This window comes from Ostrea edulis, chromosome 5 (assembly GCF_947568905.1).
Source record: "Ostrea edulis chromosome 5, xbOstEdul1.1, whole genome shotgun sequence".
In the NCBI taxonomy this organism is placed as follows: Eukaryota; Metazoa; Mollusca; class Bivalvia; order Ostreida; family Ostreidae; genus Ostrea; species Ostrea edulis.
This window is the reverse complement of record NC_079168.1, coordinates 15,852,849-15,871,269: the sequence shown is the minus strand read 5'-3', so window position 1 is coordinate 15,871,269 and position 18,421 is coordinate 15,852,849. Positions and strand designations below refer to the sequence as shown.

General features: G+C 40.0%; 1 protein-coding gene across 1 annotated transcript; it reads right to left on the bottom strand.

Moving 5' to 3' along the window:
- Positions 1-2,411: 2,411 nt before the first annotated feature.
- Positions 2,412-3,618, bottom strand: LOC130054906 (death-associated inhibitor of apoptosis 1-like). The gene is made up of 3 exons (XM_056166003.1): positions 3,340-3,618; positions 2,798-3,017; positions 2,412-2,542 (listed from the first exon to the last, which is right to left on the bottom strand). Exons 1-3 carry the CDS (start codon positions 3,616-3,618, stop codon positions 2,412-2,414), a joined length of 630 nt encoding a protein of 209 aa, XP_056021978.1.
- Between the last annotated feature and the right edge of the window lie 14,803 nt (positions 3,619-18,421).

Sequence of the window (18,421 nt, the reverse complement as noted above, 5' to 3'; positions counted from 1 at the left end):
CGTATCATTTCTTTCCCCGTTTTCTGTTTTAAAGGCACGACCCAGGCATATTTAGACAGCACGTCAATGGCACATAATAAAAACGTATACCCATTATTGTCTTGTTTCAAGCTGGAGACATCGGCTAAATCTAATTGCCATTGTTCATCCATATCCGTCACGCGTGTTTGTCGTCGCTTGAATTTCCTCCGTATCGGTTTATGCAAGGTATAGGTATCTTGAGCTTTCACCCATTCTCGAATTTGAGACAGGGTAATCTTGTGTCCTAATTGACGCACTTGACGATACAACGCCTGGACTCCCCCATACCCTGTCTTGGGATCGTAATACAGTCGCTGTAAGATCTGTTCTGCTTTCATGGTAGATTTAACCATTTTCCAATTTCACGTGATGTCTTTTTACTGGCCTCCCAGATATTTTTAGGGGTCATCATTCGTCTGGGAGTTTCATAGAACGATTGGTCAAAACCAGAGATTTCTTGAAATCCGCTCTCCTCTTCCTCTAGAGGTCTAGGCGTACTGATTTTCCCTGGTTTGTCCATGGCTTTTATAACATCCCGATTGTTCACATATCCTTTGGGAGCATGAGTCTCTTTTAACGCTTGAGCAAATTCCTCTAATCCCGCGGGGGGATCACGATGTCTTAAGGGTCTTTGTCGTTGGGCTTCGGTCATTAAATCCACAATATTGGAATCGGGAACCCTGCGTCCTCTATAGCTGATTTCTCCTTCTTTATTCCAAGTCACCACTTTGGATTTCTTGAGATGATCGAGTAATAAACCTGCTTTCTTTCGACCCGGTTTATTGACGCTTTTGATAATCTGTTCCTCCAAGTCATCGGATGCTGAGGCGGCTGTGGGTGGTGAGGCGGCACTGGTTGCAGTGGTTGGGGAGGATAGAGTCGCTGGGGTGGGATGTCGAGCTTGTTGTAAATATTGACGATAGCGATGAAGTTGATGCCCGTACAACCCCACTTTTTCTTTCTCGGTTAAATCATCTCGATGTTCAATCTCGTCCAAATCACTGCGTAAACCAATAGTCGAGGTAAATTCGGGAGGTTTAGGTAATTTGCCTTTTAATTCGTTGAGCATCGCTTCCGGTACCAATACCATTTTTCGACTCATGATTTCTTACAAATCTTGCCACACACAAACGAACCCAATCCTTTTTGGTGGATGAGTATACCTCGTCGTTTTTTCACGGGTTGAGTCCGGACTAAGCGTCTTAAGATGTGTTTCTTTCGACCCAGTTGTCGCTTCTGAGTAGGATTGAGAGGAATCACCCCTTTTAATAGATTGTACACAATCTCACAAATCTTTAAAATGCAGTCATTGGAACAATGTTTCAACACCTCTGTCTTTAATTTGCTGGAATAGTGAGGAGCCGCTAACGTCTGCAAGAGCGGTAAATGAGGTCGTAATCGACATTCACACTTCTTCGTATGAGCCATGGTAATGAAGGGTGGGGCACCTTACCCCTCCTTTTTATACCTAGTCCAGGACAACGGCACTCGGATGTTTAGGATCAAAACGCTTGTGATGGACGGTCTCTTCGTGACGATTGCGGTTCTCTCTCGCATTGAAGACCAGAGGGCAAAATTTACATTTATATTTCTTTTGCACCTGAACCGGTGTTGAGGTGGTTAAGGGTTGAAATTTCATGCTTCCAAAGGTATGAGCAAAACTCGGTAGAGCAGTATCACTGGTTCTGGAACTTCCTATAGGCCCATGCATGGGTCGTTCCATTTTCTTTTGAGCTAATCCGGCTTTCAGATTGGCTAACGTTTTAGTGGCCTTGGGGGGAGTGGCCTTGGGAAACGGCATCTTCACAATGAGAGGGGTTTTCTTTGGAGCCCAATTGGGAAACGGATTCTTCATCCTGAGAGGTGTCTTCTTAGGGGATTTCTTAGGGGACTTCTTAGGTGTCTTCTTAGGTAAGCGAATAATGAGTTTAGGAATTCTCTGAGGTGATTTTTTAGCTTTCTTAGCCCGTGGTTTCTTGGTTTTCTTGGGTTGTCCCCCACGGGGCTTACGGCCTGTTTCCCATTTGAATAAATGACGGATAATGGTCCCTCCTAAGAATCCGGCGCCTCCTCGTTTCAAAATGGCTTTTTTACGCTCTTCTTCATTGGACTTCTTATCGGCAATGACACTCAAGTCTTGGCGATGGGATTGAATGAACCGCTGAGTGATTTTATTGCCTGGTAAGACGCCTCGCAATAAATTTCGAGCGCCCATCGCAAACCAGTTGAGTAAGGCTCTACGTCCTAATTCAATGAGATGGCTCCGTTGAACGGGATCCCGTTCCCGTTGTAAACGGCGTAACGTTTTGACTAATTTACTCTTCGCGGAAGGTCTACCCATGATGAAGACTGTCTTTCGAATGATACACCTGCCCATGATGTGACATTATTTATACTCTCGGGGGCATGTGAACAGCCAAGTTGGTAAAGAGTTGACTTCTTAATCTTAAATCGTCCGACGTCTGAGGACTCAAGTCCACTAGTAAATACCCGTGAGGTACACGGGTGGCGTCCTCATAGGCTGGAAGTAAATGTGGCATTTGTAATTGCCGACTTAACACCCCAATCTGAGATTTATCTCGAGGATTTTTAAACAGCACAAGATAGTGAGCATTCAGACTGATGGTACGATGTTGTACTGCTCGATCAAACAGATTTTGTGTGATATAAATGACACTGGTATTGCGATGATGCGCTTTGCGCGTAAACCAGTCGACAATCGATTCGATGGCTTTACCTCCCATCATATCATCAAAAATGAGTAGATGACGCGTACTGAGATCCGCCACTATCTGCTCATCGTCTTGAGGTATATTGCGGATAAAAGTGACCTTGTCCTGTAAGGATTCGTACGCGGACTGCCATTCTCGATAACACCATACTATCTTTTCGGGAGGCGGTGCAATCCACTGTGTATTTTGCACCAGTTGCTTGACAAATTCTGTTTTACCCGATTTAGAGGGTCCAGCCACCACCATGGTAAATTCATGTTTCAACTGAAAAGGTTCAAGTGTCTCGTAGGTATACATCTTGATAAATGACACAAGTTCATGGGATCATACATATTTATTAACAAATAAAAATACGTACAGCTTGCTCAACACCATGTCTACAAATAGGACATTGTTTCAGTCCCGTAGCACATATAGCACAAGTACATAAATGACCACAAGGTAAAAAAGCAATTCTCAAGTCTCGTTCTAAACAAATGTGACATTTCTGGGTACACATTGGATTCCCTGCCGCGTCTAAGGGTAAGCCTTCCCAATCGCAACCACTGTCTTTAGCGCGGGCATAGGCATTGAAGGCTTGTCGTACCCATTGTTTACCCTTATTACACTTCAGGTAAGGACAGTGAGGATACCAATAAGCATGTTGTATCCAAGGATTGTCGACAGCTCCCCAATGGTGAAGTCCAAAGTTGCAATAAAAACAGCACGTGTTATCCCCGTACCCTTTGTAAAAGTATCCCGCTTCTGCAATGGTAGGTAATAGGTTCTGCAAGTGTTCGGGAGCATTTTCAAACGACGTTACTCGATCTGACAGTAGAGCATAACGTGGTGTACCCGGGTTATGTAGTGATTCGTAGTCCGTCATTTTGCCGACTGATGGTTTTCTCTAGCATGTCCTTTTTAATACCCGTAAGGCAGCGTGTCATAGTTATGAATACGTTGACGTTTATCATACACCATGCGGTATTTCTTCACCAGAGGAATGGTTCGCACATCATGTTGGCGGGTTCGTTGAATAAAGTGCGGATAGCGGACATGGACTTCTTCTTCTTCTCCTTTCAACATTTTTTCCAACGTATCGAGAGACACGACTCTAGAGGCACGATAATTGAGTGTCAATCCTTTGACTTTGCAGACAGATTTTCCCCCCTGGGTCTCGTATGCATAATTTTTGGGCCCGCCCGACATGTACTTGATGATACGATCTCCACCCAATTCATCGGTCCAGCCGCCTAAACTGTTGATAATGGTCGGGTTGAACTGGGTCTCGTCGTGCTGATAGATGATACTATCCGTGTCAAAGTATAAGACACGCTCTCCCAAAGGCTGTAACGTCTCGTACAAATGTAAACGAGCATGAGCTGTTGTAAAACACGCCAGCACCACGTTTCCAAAGGGACAGTCTTCTAAAAATTCTTCTTTCTCCTGATAATTGATCAGCATCATATCACATTCGGGGCGTTCACGATTTTCTAAGAGTTCGATGCCTTTGACTTCTAAAGTGGCATCTTGTAATTTCTGATGTAATTCTTCTTCTTCCGTGAGATACAGGGATTTGGGTAATTGTAATCGTTGAGCAAATTTTCCCCACAAACAATTTAAAAAGAGTTTGGCAATGGTTCTTCGGACCGGATTTTTCTGGATGTCGGCCGGATTCATGGCAATGCCTTCTCGTTGCTGAATTTCCTCAATGTAATGTTGCTGCTGTTGGGCTGTTTGACAATCCTCGGGGAATCCGGAAGCTTCTTGTTTAATTTTCAAAAAGGTGTTGATATACGCTCGAAATAAGTGGTCACTGGTTTTCTCAAAATGCCAAACTTCGTAAATGCGGTCGAGACGATAGCCTAGATCTAATGCTTTGTGAAGTTCGGTGGTCACCCAGGTGCCCGTGAGACTGCGTTCAGAATCGGTGTGCTGGCACCGCTCGTCGGGTCCTAAGTTGCGCTGTTCCGCACAGGTGCGGCATAAGGGAAAGAGTAATTTACCCCCGGTCTTGTAAGGTAATACGGGGTGATACAGCTCTCGGGGTGGGAGGACACGACAACGAATGAGCCCGAAATAGTCTCTGACATCGGTGAAATGGCTGGTGATGACTTGGGGATGTTGGACGGGAAATGGCTTGTATTTCAACACGTACGGGTACAGGGAACAGACATCCACGTATCGCATGTCACCCTCCTCACAATACAGTCGTGTAGCATTGGTCCGGCCTCCGTACAAAGCGTCACGGGGATTCAAAGGATCTTGTATATCGACTCCTTGTAAAAATTCCTGTAAGTCGGGATTGGTCTGGGTCTGACGATCAAACTCGTGTTCCCATATGCTCACGACTGTATAGCCTTGGTCTTCTAAAGCACTGGCTCGTTTTAAGGTGTCCAGGTAGAGGTCTTGATACGTATGCTGAACACGATGAGGATGCATGTCAGTCAACAGATTCGGGAAACAGGTGGGACAGCCGTGCCAGTAACAGCCATAGAATTCGTACACGATACGAGATTCCTCATCATACCCATCTACTGTATAGGGTCCAAGCGTGACTTCGCCCCCATTTCTAGCATGTCGTATGCAGTGATGTTGATGTTCTAGCCAGGCGAACCATCGACAAGCTTTAGCTGAATATCGTCGTGCTGGCCGGTAGCCCATATTGGGAATGATGGCGATGGTATTTTCAACCATGAATCCTCGTCGGTAGGCTAAATTAGCCGTGCTGGCAAACGTGATGGATTCTTGAAAGGGGTCTACTTCCACCAGATCAAACAGGGTGGACTTGAAATGGGCACAACACCGGCGTAAAATATCCACATCCGAGATGCAGTAAGCTAAGAATTCTTTCTGGAAATCAAAGACTTTGCCCTCTTGTTGATGGTACCAAGTATAGAAGGCTTCACGATTGGCGGTGGACATATCGTCAGGATTGTAGAAATGAGCGGCCGGGTAAGGACCCACATACTGCTGGTTCTCTGTCGTGTTGAAAAAGTGCGGGAAATATCCTTTTTTCAATTCCGTTAATCCGAAAGCAGAGGGCATCTTGGCAAGAGCAAAGGGTAGAAAGTTGTAAGAATCGATGAATCTCAACCCCAAGACTTGCATGGATAAGATTTTACTGCCGTTCAGGATGACGGTGGGTTTGATACACGCCGTGTGAACCAGGTAATTCAAAATAAACTGCCCATCGTATCCTTTGAAATTGTGGGCAATGATGGTGGCTTCATCGTGTTTGAGTTCCACATGGCCTTGCTCATCGGTCTCGCTCTGTAAGAGCCATTCCATAAACTGTTTTAACGTGTCGGGTCCTTGAAATAGGAAGCGGCGTTGTGATCCGAATCCTTCACAATGAGAACAGGGCTTGTCGATATCCACACTGTCGCAATGTTGACACACACGTTCTGCCACGCATAAATTGGGAATGTGAATACCGTTTTCCTGACTGCATTCGAAATCGTAATAAATGTATATTTTCAACTCCTCTTCTTCTTCTTTTTCTTTCTTAGGTTTGGGTTTCGTCTGTACAAAGCAGTGATGAGGCATGGTGACGACTTTGTGACAGATGCGGCATTCGGTTTGACCCCCACACGCGTGGCGTTTTAATAATTTCTTGGACATCCATTTCTGACACTGGTTACAACGCCCCATTAAACTGCAGACCGTGGTCGTTGTATTACTGCTGTAGGGTTTTAAATGGTTCTGGTAACAAGCTGCATTTCTGAAAAATCCCTTACAATGAGGGCAATTCGTCTGAGTCCCGTCCGGGGTACAGGGGGTATCGGCTAAACAAAATGAGCATCGATGAGGACAGACGGTCCGATGATCTTCAATGTGACTGTAACCAACATCGCAATAATCGCAATAGTATCCGTTTTCCGTCACTCCAGGCATAGACACAATGGCATCGTAATGCTCGTTATCCAGCAGGATATTCAAACAAGTCCCGTACCCCGGTCCTTTGTAAATAGGTTCCAGTCGTAAACGAGTTGTATTCGTTTTGAATTGAAATATTTTCAATCGATACTGTGGGGCGAGCGCGTGCTGTAATTGCTCCCATTCACGTGGCCCACACGGCTGGTTCATAACACACCCAGCTTGTTCCATCAAGGCTATCGCTTCTCGTTTCTGATCGAGAGAATCTTTATCCCCTTTTCTCATGCGTAACCATTTCGTTTCCCATGCCGGGTCGTTTGATTTCTGGCTGTGTAGACGTGCTACCACAATAGCCCGGGACAAGCAGAGAGAATCCTCAGGATTTTGAATGCGAACGATCGCTCTCTTGGAGGTTTTGAATTTTTCCTTATCCACGTGTAGATGTTTTTTCTTAGTGCACCCGCTGCCTTGTGGATATTTGACATGGAAAAAATCCATCTGCACTGCCCCGTCGGTGATTAGGAATTCCTTTTTAGATTGCTGGACGGATTCTATTTTGTTCAGAATTTTGTCCTCGTTGAGCTGATTGGACTGCGTAAATTCGTACCAAATAGCTGAATCCAGAGACGGGTGCCGAATATTTAAACGTAGATAATCATTGGGATTGCACTGCATTTCCTGTTTCACATTTTTTAACATATCCCGGAAGAGCCGACGAATGAAGGCTGTATTTTCTTTCTCTGGAATAGGTTTGAAAGCAACATTGTAGACATTTTCCTTGACTTTAAATTTCCGTGATTGACGTCCTCGTTCCAGTTGAATTTTGTAATAATCCGAAATGAGTTTCTTTTTTCCCCCTCCCCGCTGTAAATACTGTAGTCGTCGTTGATTCTCTCTGCGGAGTTGTAATTCACGCTGCCGTTGTCTGTTCAGCTGATCATTCAAAAATCTCAATCGCTGTTCAATATAACTCCGTGGAAGTCCAGTAGGTAACTTGTCTGACATGATGTCGAAAGTGACACCCAATGCACCGCGCGCCGCTTTATATATATTACCTGTAGACAGCGCTGGGTAAAACTAGGGACCGTGCCAGCTCTGGGGATTGTACTATTGTTCTTTAATAAACATGTCAACTTAAAACCTTGTGTTATTCTTTTAGATTTAATACACTGTTATTCTTTTAGATTTAATACACAGGATTTCACTGGATTTTCAGAAAAATAGCAGGAACTCATTCCAGGAACTCAAAGCGAAAGTACCGCATGCTAAAATTAGGACCATAGGCCAGCCTATTCACCCGCTCTACAACCCCTGCTGGGGTTGACCCCGTCCTAGTGCACTCCGTTGACCCCGACACCGCTTGACCAATCAAAAACGCCCTTACTTGACCTCATTTGCATAAAAAGTGCACTCAGTTGAACCCCCTATCGGGACGCCTTATACTACTGAGGGAATTCTTTCAATGTTGAAATATTGATACCTACTACGGCATGGAATGTCAAACGTTGCAATATTTGATCTTTTCTATTTGTATTGCATAATTTTTCACTGGTATTATATGAAGTTTTATTTGTATTGTATAATTTTCCATTTGTATTCTATATTTTCCATTTGAATTGTATAATTTTTCATTTGTATTATATAGTTTCCATTTGTATTATATAATTTTTCATTTGCATAGTATAATTTCCATTTGTATTGTAATTTTTTTTTATTTGTATTGCATCCTAGGGATTGTTTATTTTGATTTGTTACGAAGGATTTAATTAGTCAACGTCACTTCCAGAATTGTTCACTCACCCATACTGAGACGTCACCAGCTGTAGGTGCAGTACCACAAATAGACTTTTCCTTAGCGCAAAGTGTTATAGCAGTTGGGGTTCTTTAACATGCCAACACGTGCCGCAACACGGGGGTCTCTGCTTTTAAGGTCATATCCGAGAGACCCATGCTTCTCACATTGAAATGCCGAGTGTTTGGCGAAGGGGTAATTACTACCTATGTTTGATGCAGCCATGGCACGAGCGGGGCTCGAACTCACGACCTAACAGTCATGAACCAAAGGATATATCACTGAGCTACTGCGACCGGTTCCATGTAGGGCTAGTTGAACACGTAGCTAGCAATGACAAATCCAGCGCCGGGCACACATAAATACGATTTGATAAACGATAACGTAAGATTAATCCAATCAAATCCTTTGTAACAAACAAAAATAAACAATCCCTCGTTTATAATAACAATTTTTTTTAAAAATCAATACAAATGGAAATCATACAATTCCCAATGACAAAATCAAATACTACAAGTGGAAAATATAGATTGATTGATTAAATATTGTTTAACGTCCTCCTCGAGAATATTTCACTCATATGGAGACGTCACTATTGCCGGTGAAGGGCTGTAAAATTTAGGCCTATGCTCGGCGTTTATGGCCATTGAGCAGGAAGGGATCTTTATAATAATAGAAATGGAAAATATAAAATGCAAATGGAAACCATAAAATAGAAATGGAAAATATACAATACAAATGGAAAATATACGATACAAATGGAAAATATGGAATACAAAATTTACTGAAAAATTATACATTACAAATGAAAAAATGTACAATACAAATGGAAAAGATCATACATTGCAACGTTTGACGTGCCATACTCTACTGCCTGACTGTGTATATTTGGGATCATTTTTCAATGTTGAAATATGACTCCACCACTTGTCCAAAATATGGACTGTACATAAATATAAATTTATATTAATAAATTGTTTGAAGTAAGGTTCGTTGAAGTATAACATTTATGTATATACTTTATCCCATTTTGGGCCCCTTGGCCTACAAGGTTTCATACATGTATGTATTTCACCTTGTTTTGTGGGAGAATTTTTGGCCACCTTTTTTGCTTCGGTTTTATAATCTAGTACTGGGAGGCATTCTTTCCTTTTATGTTTGTGATGATTTTGAAATATGTTTGCAATAAGGCGAGTTTGGCCCAGATGGTTATTGTATAATGTGTAATGTGATTGGACTCCCAGTTTTTCATACCACAGTTTTATTACGTCATTTTTTTTTCAATAAATGACAATTTTGGAAAAAATAAAACTTGTGTTCTGTTGTTTGAGCAAAGAACAAGCTTCAACGAAGGCAGCATGCTCATAACAAGCATTTCGAGAAGTTTTACTTAAAACATTTAATATTTTTGGGTATTCTTCCAATGTTGAAATATGACCGCTTCTTCTTGACTGAGATATCGTTGCAAAGAAACATGTGCATATCTGGGGTCATTTTTTGCAATATTGAAATATGACCCCACCACTTGACATATGGACTGTACAGAAAACATTTTGTACATTTAGGGATGGTCTAGAGGTAGAGCGTTCGCCCCGCATGCGGAAGGTCGGGGTACGAATCCCGGCCGCGACAGACCTGAGTCGTTTAAACAGGTAGTGACAGTTCCATCGCCAAACGTTCGGCATCAGGTGTGAATGTCACGGGTCTTCGGAGATGACCTGAAAAACGGATGTCCCGTACCACAGTAAATGTGGCACGCTAAAGAACCCTCACTGCTAAATGCTGAGCATAGGCCTGAATTTGAAGCCCTTCACCGGTCTTAGTGACATCTCCATATGAGTGAAAAATTCTCGAAAGAGACGTTTTAAAAACAAGATACAATCAATCAATCATACAATCAATGTTGAACATTGGTCTTACCTGAAATGATCCCTAAGGGTCATTCTTTAGCAAGGGTCAAAATTTCACGCTTGGGAGGGTAGCTAATTAATGGTCGGGGTCAATTTTCAGCGTTGAAAATCGATCAAACATTCGTTGAAAAATGACTCCTGGGGTTGGTTTTTATCGGGGTCATTATTTAATGTAACACCTACTTTGAAATATACATTATATAACATGTAGCATGGTGAATGGGTACCTATTACATTTGTGTAATCAACACCTTTCACACCTAATTTGACATTCCTCAAACTTTGTACAGTTGTTATGGACACATTAAAGATGTGCATGTGTCTTTTTGAAAGTGATTAGACATTTTTAAAAAATATTTACACGTAGTTGAACTTTGTCATTTTTAAGAATGTCTTGAATAGACGGTACCTATTTTGTGTACTCCTTTCACACCTCTAACTTGACATTCTTCAACTTTGTACAGTTACTATGGGCACATTGAAAATGTGCATATGTCATTTTGAACTGATTAAACATTTTTCGAAAACTTTATATGTAGTTTAACGGTGTCATTATTATACGCCCAACATTAGACGTCCCGTATTATATCATGTTGCTGTCCGTGCGTCTGGCTGGCTGTCCGTCCGTCCGAGGTAATCTTTTATGTACTTTTTTCCGTAACGGATGCATTTACAACTTTGATATTTGGTCACAATTTCTCCTTCGGGAAGCATAAGACTAGAGTGAGTTTGCATTTCAGCTGGAATGGTCCGTTCTTGACCTACTTTTGGGCTAAAATAGGCCAAACAGTTCTCCAGGTTTTTTTCATTACGAATACAGACATTGCCCTGATATGTAGTCAAACTTGGGTCTTCATCACAGAGGATTTCACCTGGATTGGTGCTTTATGACCTACGTTAGGGGTAGAAGTAGGTGAAACAGTTTCCAGATTTTTTTCGGTATGGTCACAGAAATTACTCTGAAGTTTTGTCACAAACTCCCTCTCAGAGAAATACATAATCAATTCACATTTCAAACATTTCAACTTAATTGGTGCACTATGACCTACTTTAGGGTTAAAAGTAGATCAATTGGTTTCCTGGACTTTTTCTCGTCATAGATGCAGATATTACATTGACATTTTGTCACAACCTCCCTCTCAGAGAAAAACATAAGCAGTTCACATCATGTCAGATGGATTGGTGCACCACGACCAACTTTAAGGCTTTTCTATTCAGAATGTGTGCTGTATCAATTCAGAGTGCATATCATGCTTCCAGGTTGAATTTCACTGTCCGACGGGCGTATGTTGTACCGTTTGTTGAATTTCACTGTCCGACGGGTGTATGTTGTACCGTTTGTTGAATTTCACTGTCCGACGGGCGTATGTTGTACCGTTTGTTGAATTTCACTGTCCGACGGGTGTATGTTGTACCGTTTGTTGAATTTCACTGTCCGACGGGCGTATGTTGTACCGTTTGCGGTACTCTTGTTAAGCATGTCTGGAATAGACGGTACTTATTTTGTGTAATCACCTCCTTTCACACCTCTAACTTGACATTCCTCAAACTTGGTACAGTTGTTATGAACACATTGAAGATGTGCATGTGTCGTTTTCAAAGTGATATTTAGTACATTGCTTTGCCATAACAAGTTACAGATCAACTTCAAATTTCGTCTCGGTCCGTTGATTTTTCACTTAGTTATGGTCTTCAGACTTAGAAAAATAGCATGAATTATCAGTTTTCCGGACTTTTTTTGGTTGTGCTTGCAGATATTCATATGATATTTGGTACATTGCTAATTGCAATTTTAACAAGTTTTTATCTATTTTTATCATTCTGTTTTACGAAAATATGAGATTTTTTATTTAGTCCAATACTTCTGTGTTGGTATGTCAGGCATCTTAGAAAAGTTGGCAACATACACATTTTCTTTGGTTATAAATCAAATTAAACTATATTGAGTGGAAATCAATACAGTTGTTTTTACTTTCAACCATTAAATTTGATAACTCACATGAGGGTGGAGCTACCTTAAATAGCTGAAAGAGCACAACTCGTTTCTTTCGAGGTAAAAAGGCAAGGTTACCGTAGAATAGATGGTAGATTTCAATGCCTTTCAAAGTTATGTACGCGTAGTGATATTATAAAAACAACTCTTTGAAAACTACTAGGTGGAGGATATTTAATCGTTTGAACGGATCTACAGGTTTCCAAAGAGCGAATGCGCCATGTGTATCTTACACTTGAGGAATCGACCCCATTTTCTGTCGTCATACATCATAAGACCCATACAACGTTACTCAGCAGTCACGCACTTTAAGATGTAGAGTTTAAACTTTACTCCTTTCATTTAGCAATGGTGTTTATGATTTAGAATGAAATATATATCTAATAGGTATGTAGCATAATTGTATTCGTTAATATTCAGAAGGTCTTAGGTCTAGATTCGCGGCGTTCTAATGGGTGTCTTCTCGACGGTTCCTTTGTCAAGCTCTCGGTATTAGCTTTTTATGTTTACATTTAATTCTAACAGTATTTTATTCATGTATATACACAGTAAATACATACATTGCACATAAATACATTGGGCAGCAGGCGCAGTGCCTATAGAAGACCCCATTGGTCACAGGTCAGTTATAACAATGAATAGCAAAATGATTGGGGGAAAAGGAAATAGATTGGGGGGGGGGGGGGGGAAATTAAAAGAATTCATAATTATACATGAAAGGGGCTACAGGTGCCGGTTCTATAAGAATATAACAAATACATACAATGATGTATACTAAGAAATACATGTATGTTTCGCTCTACAGTGAAGTATTGAGTAAGTAAATCTGCTCATACATTTTTAAACAACAGTATTCATTAAATATTTAATGGATCATTTAAAAAAAAATTAACACTAAACAGTCACCATTGACACCATACAACAATATTTTGACTGTTACAGGGACATTGGTAATAGACACAGGGGCTAAGCCCGTTTTGGGCCCGAACTCTGTGATACCATAAATATAGAAAGGGGTCTAACTCTGACACAGATAAAAAACTAACCACTCGCTTCAAATGCCTAAAAAATCTTAAACTAGGTCAGGTATGCGTAGTTTGTCGTTTTCCTTGCATAGATTAATGTTTTAACTACTTGCATGCCAAATCTCAAGTCACTGGTTCTTAAAATAACAAAGATATACGTCATCGTTCTCTCGATTTCACTTGTTTATTTTCACTAGGACATTTACCGGTCCAGGTCACGGAGTCGTTTCTCGCCTATGACAGCAGCGAAATTCAGACTAGTATGAAAGATTTCGGACCTGTCAATTAAAATTTCACATCAATTATACACTACTTACTTCCTCATATTTTAATAATGTTCTTCGTGTAGACGTTACACGACTTATTTTTCCTCAGCAACATCAACTGTTGACAAGATCTGCCATTTTAATGAATACACTAAATACCCGAAATGTCTAAAACTTTAAAGAAGGGGAAAATGGGTGTTGATAATCTAAATGAAATAGAATAAACAAAAACAAAAAATTAAAAAAGCCAAGAAATAATGTTCAATTTTTTTCTCTAAGTGCAATATCACAAGAATAATGTTTTGATCAGTTTTAGGTATTTGAGATTTTAAGTCTATCGGGTATTTAGTGCGTTCATTAAAACGGCAGCTCTTGTCAACAGTTGATGCGGCTGAGGAAAAATGAGTCGTGTAACGTCTACACGAAGAACATTATTAAAATATGAGGAAGAAAGTAGCGTATAATTGATGTGAAATTTTAATTGACAGGTCCGAAATCTTTCATACTAGTCTGAATTCGCTGCTGTCATAGGCGAGAAACGACTCCGTGACCTGGACCGGTAAATGTCCTAGTGAAAATAAACAAGTGAAATCGAGAGAACGATGACGTATATCTTTGTTATTTTAAGAACCAGTGACTTGAGATTTGGCATGCAAGTAGTTAAAACATTAATCTATGCAAGGAAAACGACAAACTACGCATACCTGACCTAGTTTAAGATTTTTTAGGCATTTGAAGCGAGTGGTTAGTTTTTTATCTGTGTCAGAGTTAGACCCCTTTCTATATTTATGGTATCACAGAGTTCGGGCCCAAAACGGGCTTAGCCCCTGTGGTAATAGAGTAATGTAATATGTACATTCGATGAAGATGTGGTGTCTATCCTCAAATGGAATACAACAAAGGTTACTCATAAAAACAATGATTAAAGAAATATGCGCATTGAGATTGCTAGTCCGATTTCGGAGCTGGCAATGTATGATATTTACCATAATTGTATAATTTAATACATAAGCATTTCTTGTGGGTTTTAAGAGTTGTAATAGAAGGTGATTTTGCTTCGTCTTTGGGAAGATTGTTCCAGAGTTTTATTGTTGCAGATAGAAAACTATTCACATATGATGTTGTTCTAATATGAGAAACAGAATAAGATTTACAGTATTCCTAAGATTGTAATTATGATGTGATATATTACCTAATTCTAATATTTGTATTATTGTATTCTTTTTCGTAAATCCCTTTGATATTTGATGACCAACTTCCATTTCAATGGAAATGAAACCTTAGATGAGTATGCTTGTCAGGTTTCACAATTCACCTTGAATACCAAAATAGATTATCGAGGATGGATTGATTTTCAGGTAAACTCAACATTTACTGCTTTATTTGGATTAAAGTTTATTGTCCACTGTGTTCATTCATTCATTCATTCATTTTATCCGCTCAAACCACAATGGAAATGGTACATGAGGTACAATACAGAAATTTCATGTATCAATACAAGTAACGTCAGAGGAATGTATATAGGTATGCAAATAAACAAAGTGAAATATATACATAAATATGTACAAAAATTTGAAGTTAAGTGTTAGGAGAACAGACTAATTCGTATATCTTTAAAATAAACGTGCACAAGTTTTTAAGGTTTTTAACATTATTCGTTGACATGATTTCATAAAATTTCATTACATTTGGTCTCGTACAATATTTTCTATGTAGATATTCTTTTCTTATACTGGATAAAGCACTACACTCTAATACAAAATGATATTCATCTGCAATTTTTGTTTCATTACATAAAACTCATAACCTTTCGTTATATGGTATACTAAACCATCGGCCAGTCTCTACTGGGAGGCGATGGTTCGTGGTACGAAATTTCAAAAAGATGCTACTGAGTTTCTTAGGTAGATTTTCAAGATAAGTTTCCAGACCAAAACTTGTTTTAAAAATTGTGTACATTGTACCCTTGGAAGAGCTAAAAACATCACTTGACCAAGTCTGGACAAACTAATCCATAAGACTTTGTTTTACAGCAGCGTCCTTAACGGATCTTTTTAAAGGAATTTGCAATTTCTCAAAAATGAGTGAGCGGGTTTCAACATCATGTTTGAAAGAATCAGCATATTGTCTAGCATTTGATAAATAATTATCTGGGATAAAGAAATCATCTAAATGACCTGTTCGAGAATTAAAATCACCAAGAAGACATACATATTTCATATCATTTGACAATGTGATTAATTCTTGCTCTATTTCTAGAAAACAATCGTTTGAAGAATATTTACTTCCCTCAGGGGGAATGTAAACCACACCAAATAAAGCACCCTCATTAGTATTGAGGACTACTTTGTTTACTTTGAACCAGAAAACATATTTACAATCAGTATCAATAATATTAACATATTTTACAATTTCATCTTTAAATGCAATCATAATACCTCCCGATCTAATGTTGGATAATTTCCTTCGATTTTAAAGAAGGTAACAAGTCCGGGTATTTGAAGTGTCCGAGTCACCGGTCTTCGTTTCAGTAACTCCAATTATATCATAACTGTTAATAAGCTCGTTGAATTCAGCATAGTTCAGTTTATTTTTCAAGCCGCACACATTCAGAGAAAGGCATTTCAGTTTTGAGGTTGTCTGATCTCTGGCGTGATCCTAGCGACGGTCAGGGGTCGAGCTTTGACGCGCACGCTTTGCTGATTGTCTCATCTCCGATGGACGGTTGTTCCAGGAGGATCCAGGGTTCGATGCTTCGTGGGTCGAATTACTCGCAGGATTATCAGAATTCCCATCGCGGCGCTCCGACTGCGTCTCCGGTACGTACATCTCGCCGTCTATGTACAGGACATCCCTCACCAATTTGACGCGTCAGTGGTCGGCCCTGGCCTGCCTCATGACTGGATAGAGTTTCTTCCGCCGTTCTTCCACCTCCGCAGGGTACTGCTCGTTCACCCAATACCGGGATCCTTTCAGTCGGCGCGGAGCCAAGAGTCGGACATGTTCCCTGTCCTTATAGAATGAGAATTTTGCCACTATGTTTCGAAATCTCTCAGCGTATTCTCTATACTTTCCCATTCTGTGTACTCTTTCGAATGATATGTCCTAATCAACGTGGAGTTTTCTTTGCAGAAAGTCTCTGAGTACCTTCTCACAATCTTCGTTTCTGTCTTCCGCTATGCCACTGAAGATTAAGTTATCTCGCATGGATCTGCTTTTCAAGTCAGTCACCGAGCTCTGAATTTCTTCCTGTTTCTTTATTACAGCGTCCATACTTTTAGTGAATTTCTCTTCCAATTTCAGAGATTCCTCTTTTAAGCTCTTCAAATCTTTCTTAGCACTTAACGACACATCATCAAACATTTCGCTTATCGATCTGGCACTGTTTTCGACTTCTTGCACAGTTTGTTGCATTGGTGCATCTCTCTATTAAAACGATTCACTTTGGTTTCTAAGTTTGTCACATTTTCGGTGAGTTTGTTTAAACCAGACATTTTGTTTTCAATCACACTAAATCGTTTTTCAAATGATGCATTGCTTGATTCTATATTTGTAAGTCTGATATCAATTCGCACAAGCATTTCAACTGTAAATAGTACTTGGAAAAATATTATTTTTTCAGGGCCGGATCGACTATGGTACGCATAGTCTAGGGACGAATCGACTAAAGGACGGATTGATTATGGGACGGAACGTCTAGAAATCTTCATGAATTGTCCCGAGCGAAACTTCCTTGGCCTGAGTACTTTCAAGATTACCTTCAGAATTACCATAAATAACTGAATGGCTTTCAGATAAAATCTCTGAAACTGTCGCCTCTGCCATAACCAGGAATTTACATATGGTACTACAAAAAGTTGCGATATTATACTGTTACACTGTTAGAAACACTAGTAACTTAAATGCCGTCACTGGATAAGCCCCGTCTTGAATGAATATTGTTCGCTGGTCACATATCCCGACAGAAGAAATTGTAGAATATCTTTTAAACTCACCGAGTTTCACACATTCCATTTCACACTGTTGTTTTTGAAATTCGATTTTGATGATCCAAAAGAAATTTGGGTACTAACCGAGACGAAATTGTAGATTTAGACAAGTTTTTCTTGAGAGCCAATCTTGCACACCAACCACCCCTCTGACGTCACGCTCACTCCTCCTGTACATCACCGTCTACTACTTTTAATCAGATGTAAATGATTCTGTCGAATTAATTACATCGAGGCCTCTGATGGTGGACTGTTAGTCCCTGAGGGTCTCTACAGCCCAGTAGCCAAGTAATTCGTTACTAGATTGAAAATACGGATGTATATTTAATTGCTGGGATAAAATTTAGAAATTCATTTCAAAATTAAGGATTATCTCCCTTGTGCTTAGCTCTGATCCTTAGACGAATTTGACTCGTCTTTGGCACTCTGTTTTTTTCTTTTTAGTTTTTACAAATTTATTGTTATTTCGGATTTCCAATATTTCGCCTTGAGCATCATTGAAGAGGCATTATTTGTCGAAATGTGCATCTGGTGCATCAAACTTGGTACCGTATAAGTTTTACACCATCATTCAGTATAACAAAACGAGATGTGTCATTTGCAAAATGCCTTATATGATTTACTGATTTATGTATAACAGAAATAAGATAGGTCCTAGTGCAGACCTTTGAGTTTAGTTTGAAAAATCTTGAAGAATTTGATTAATTTAAATCTGTTAAGGTGGTAAAAAGTAAATTATGATATCAATATTTCAATCAGCGCTTTTTTTTTTCTTCTTCAGGTATTTCCACCCTCCTATAACGTCATAAGATTTGCAAGTCAATGATATAACAAG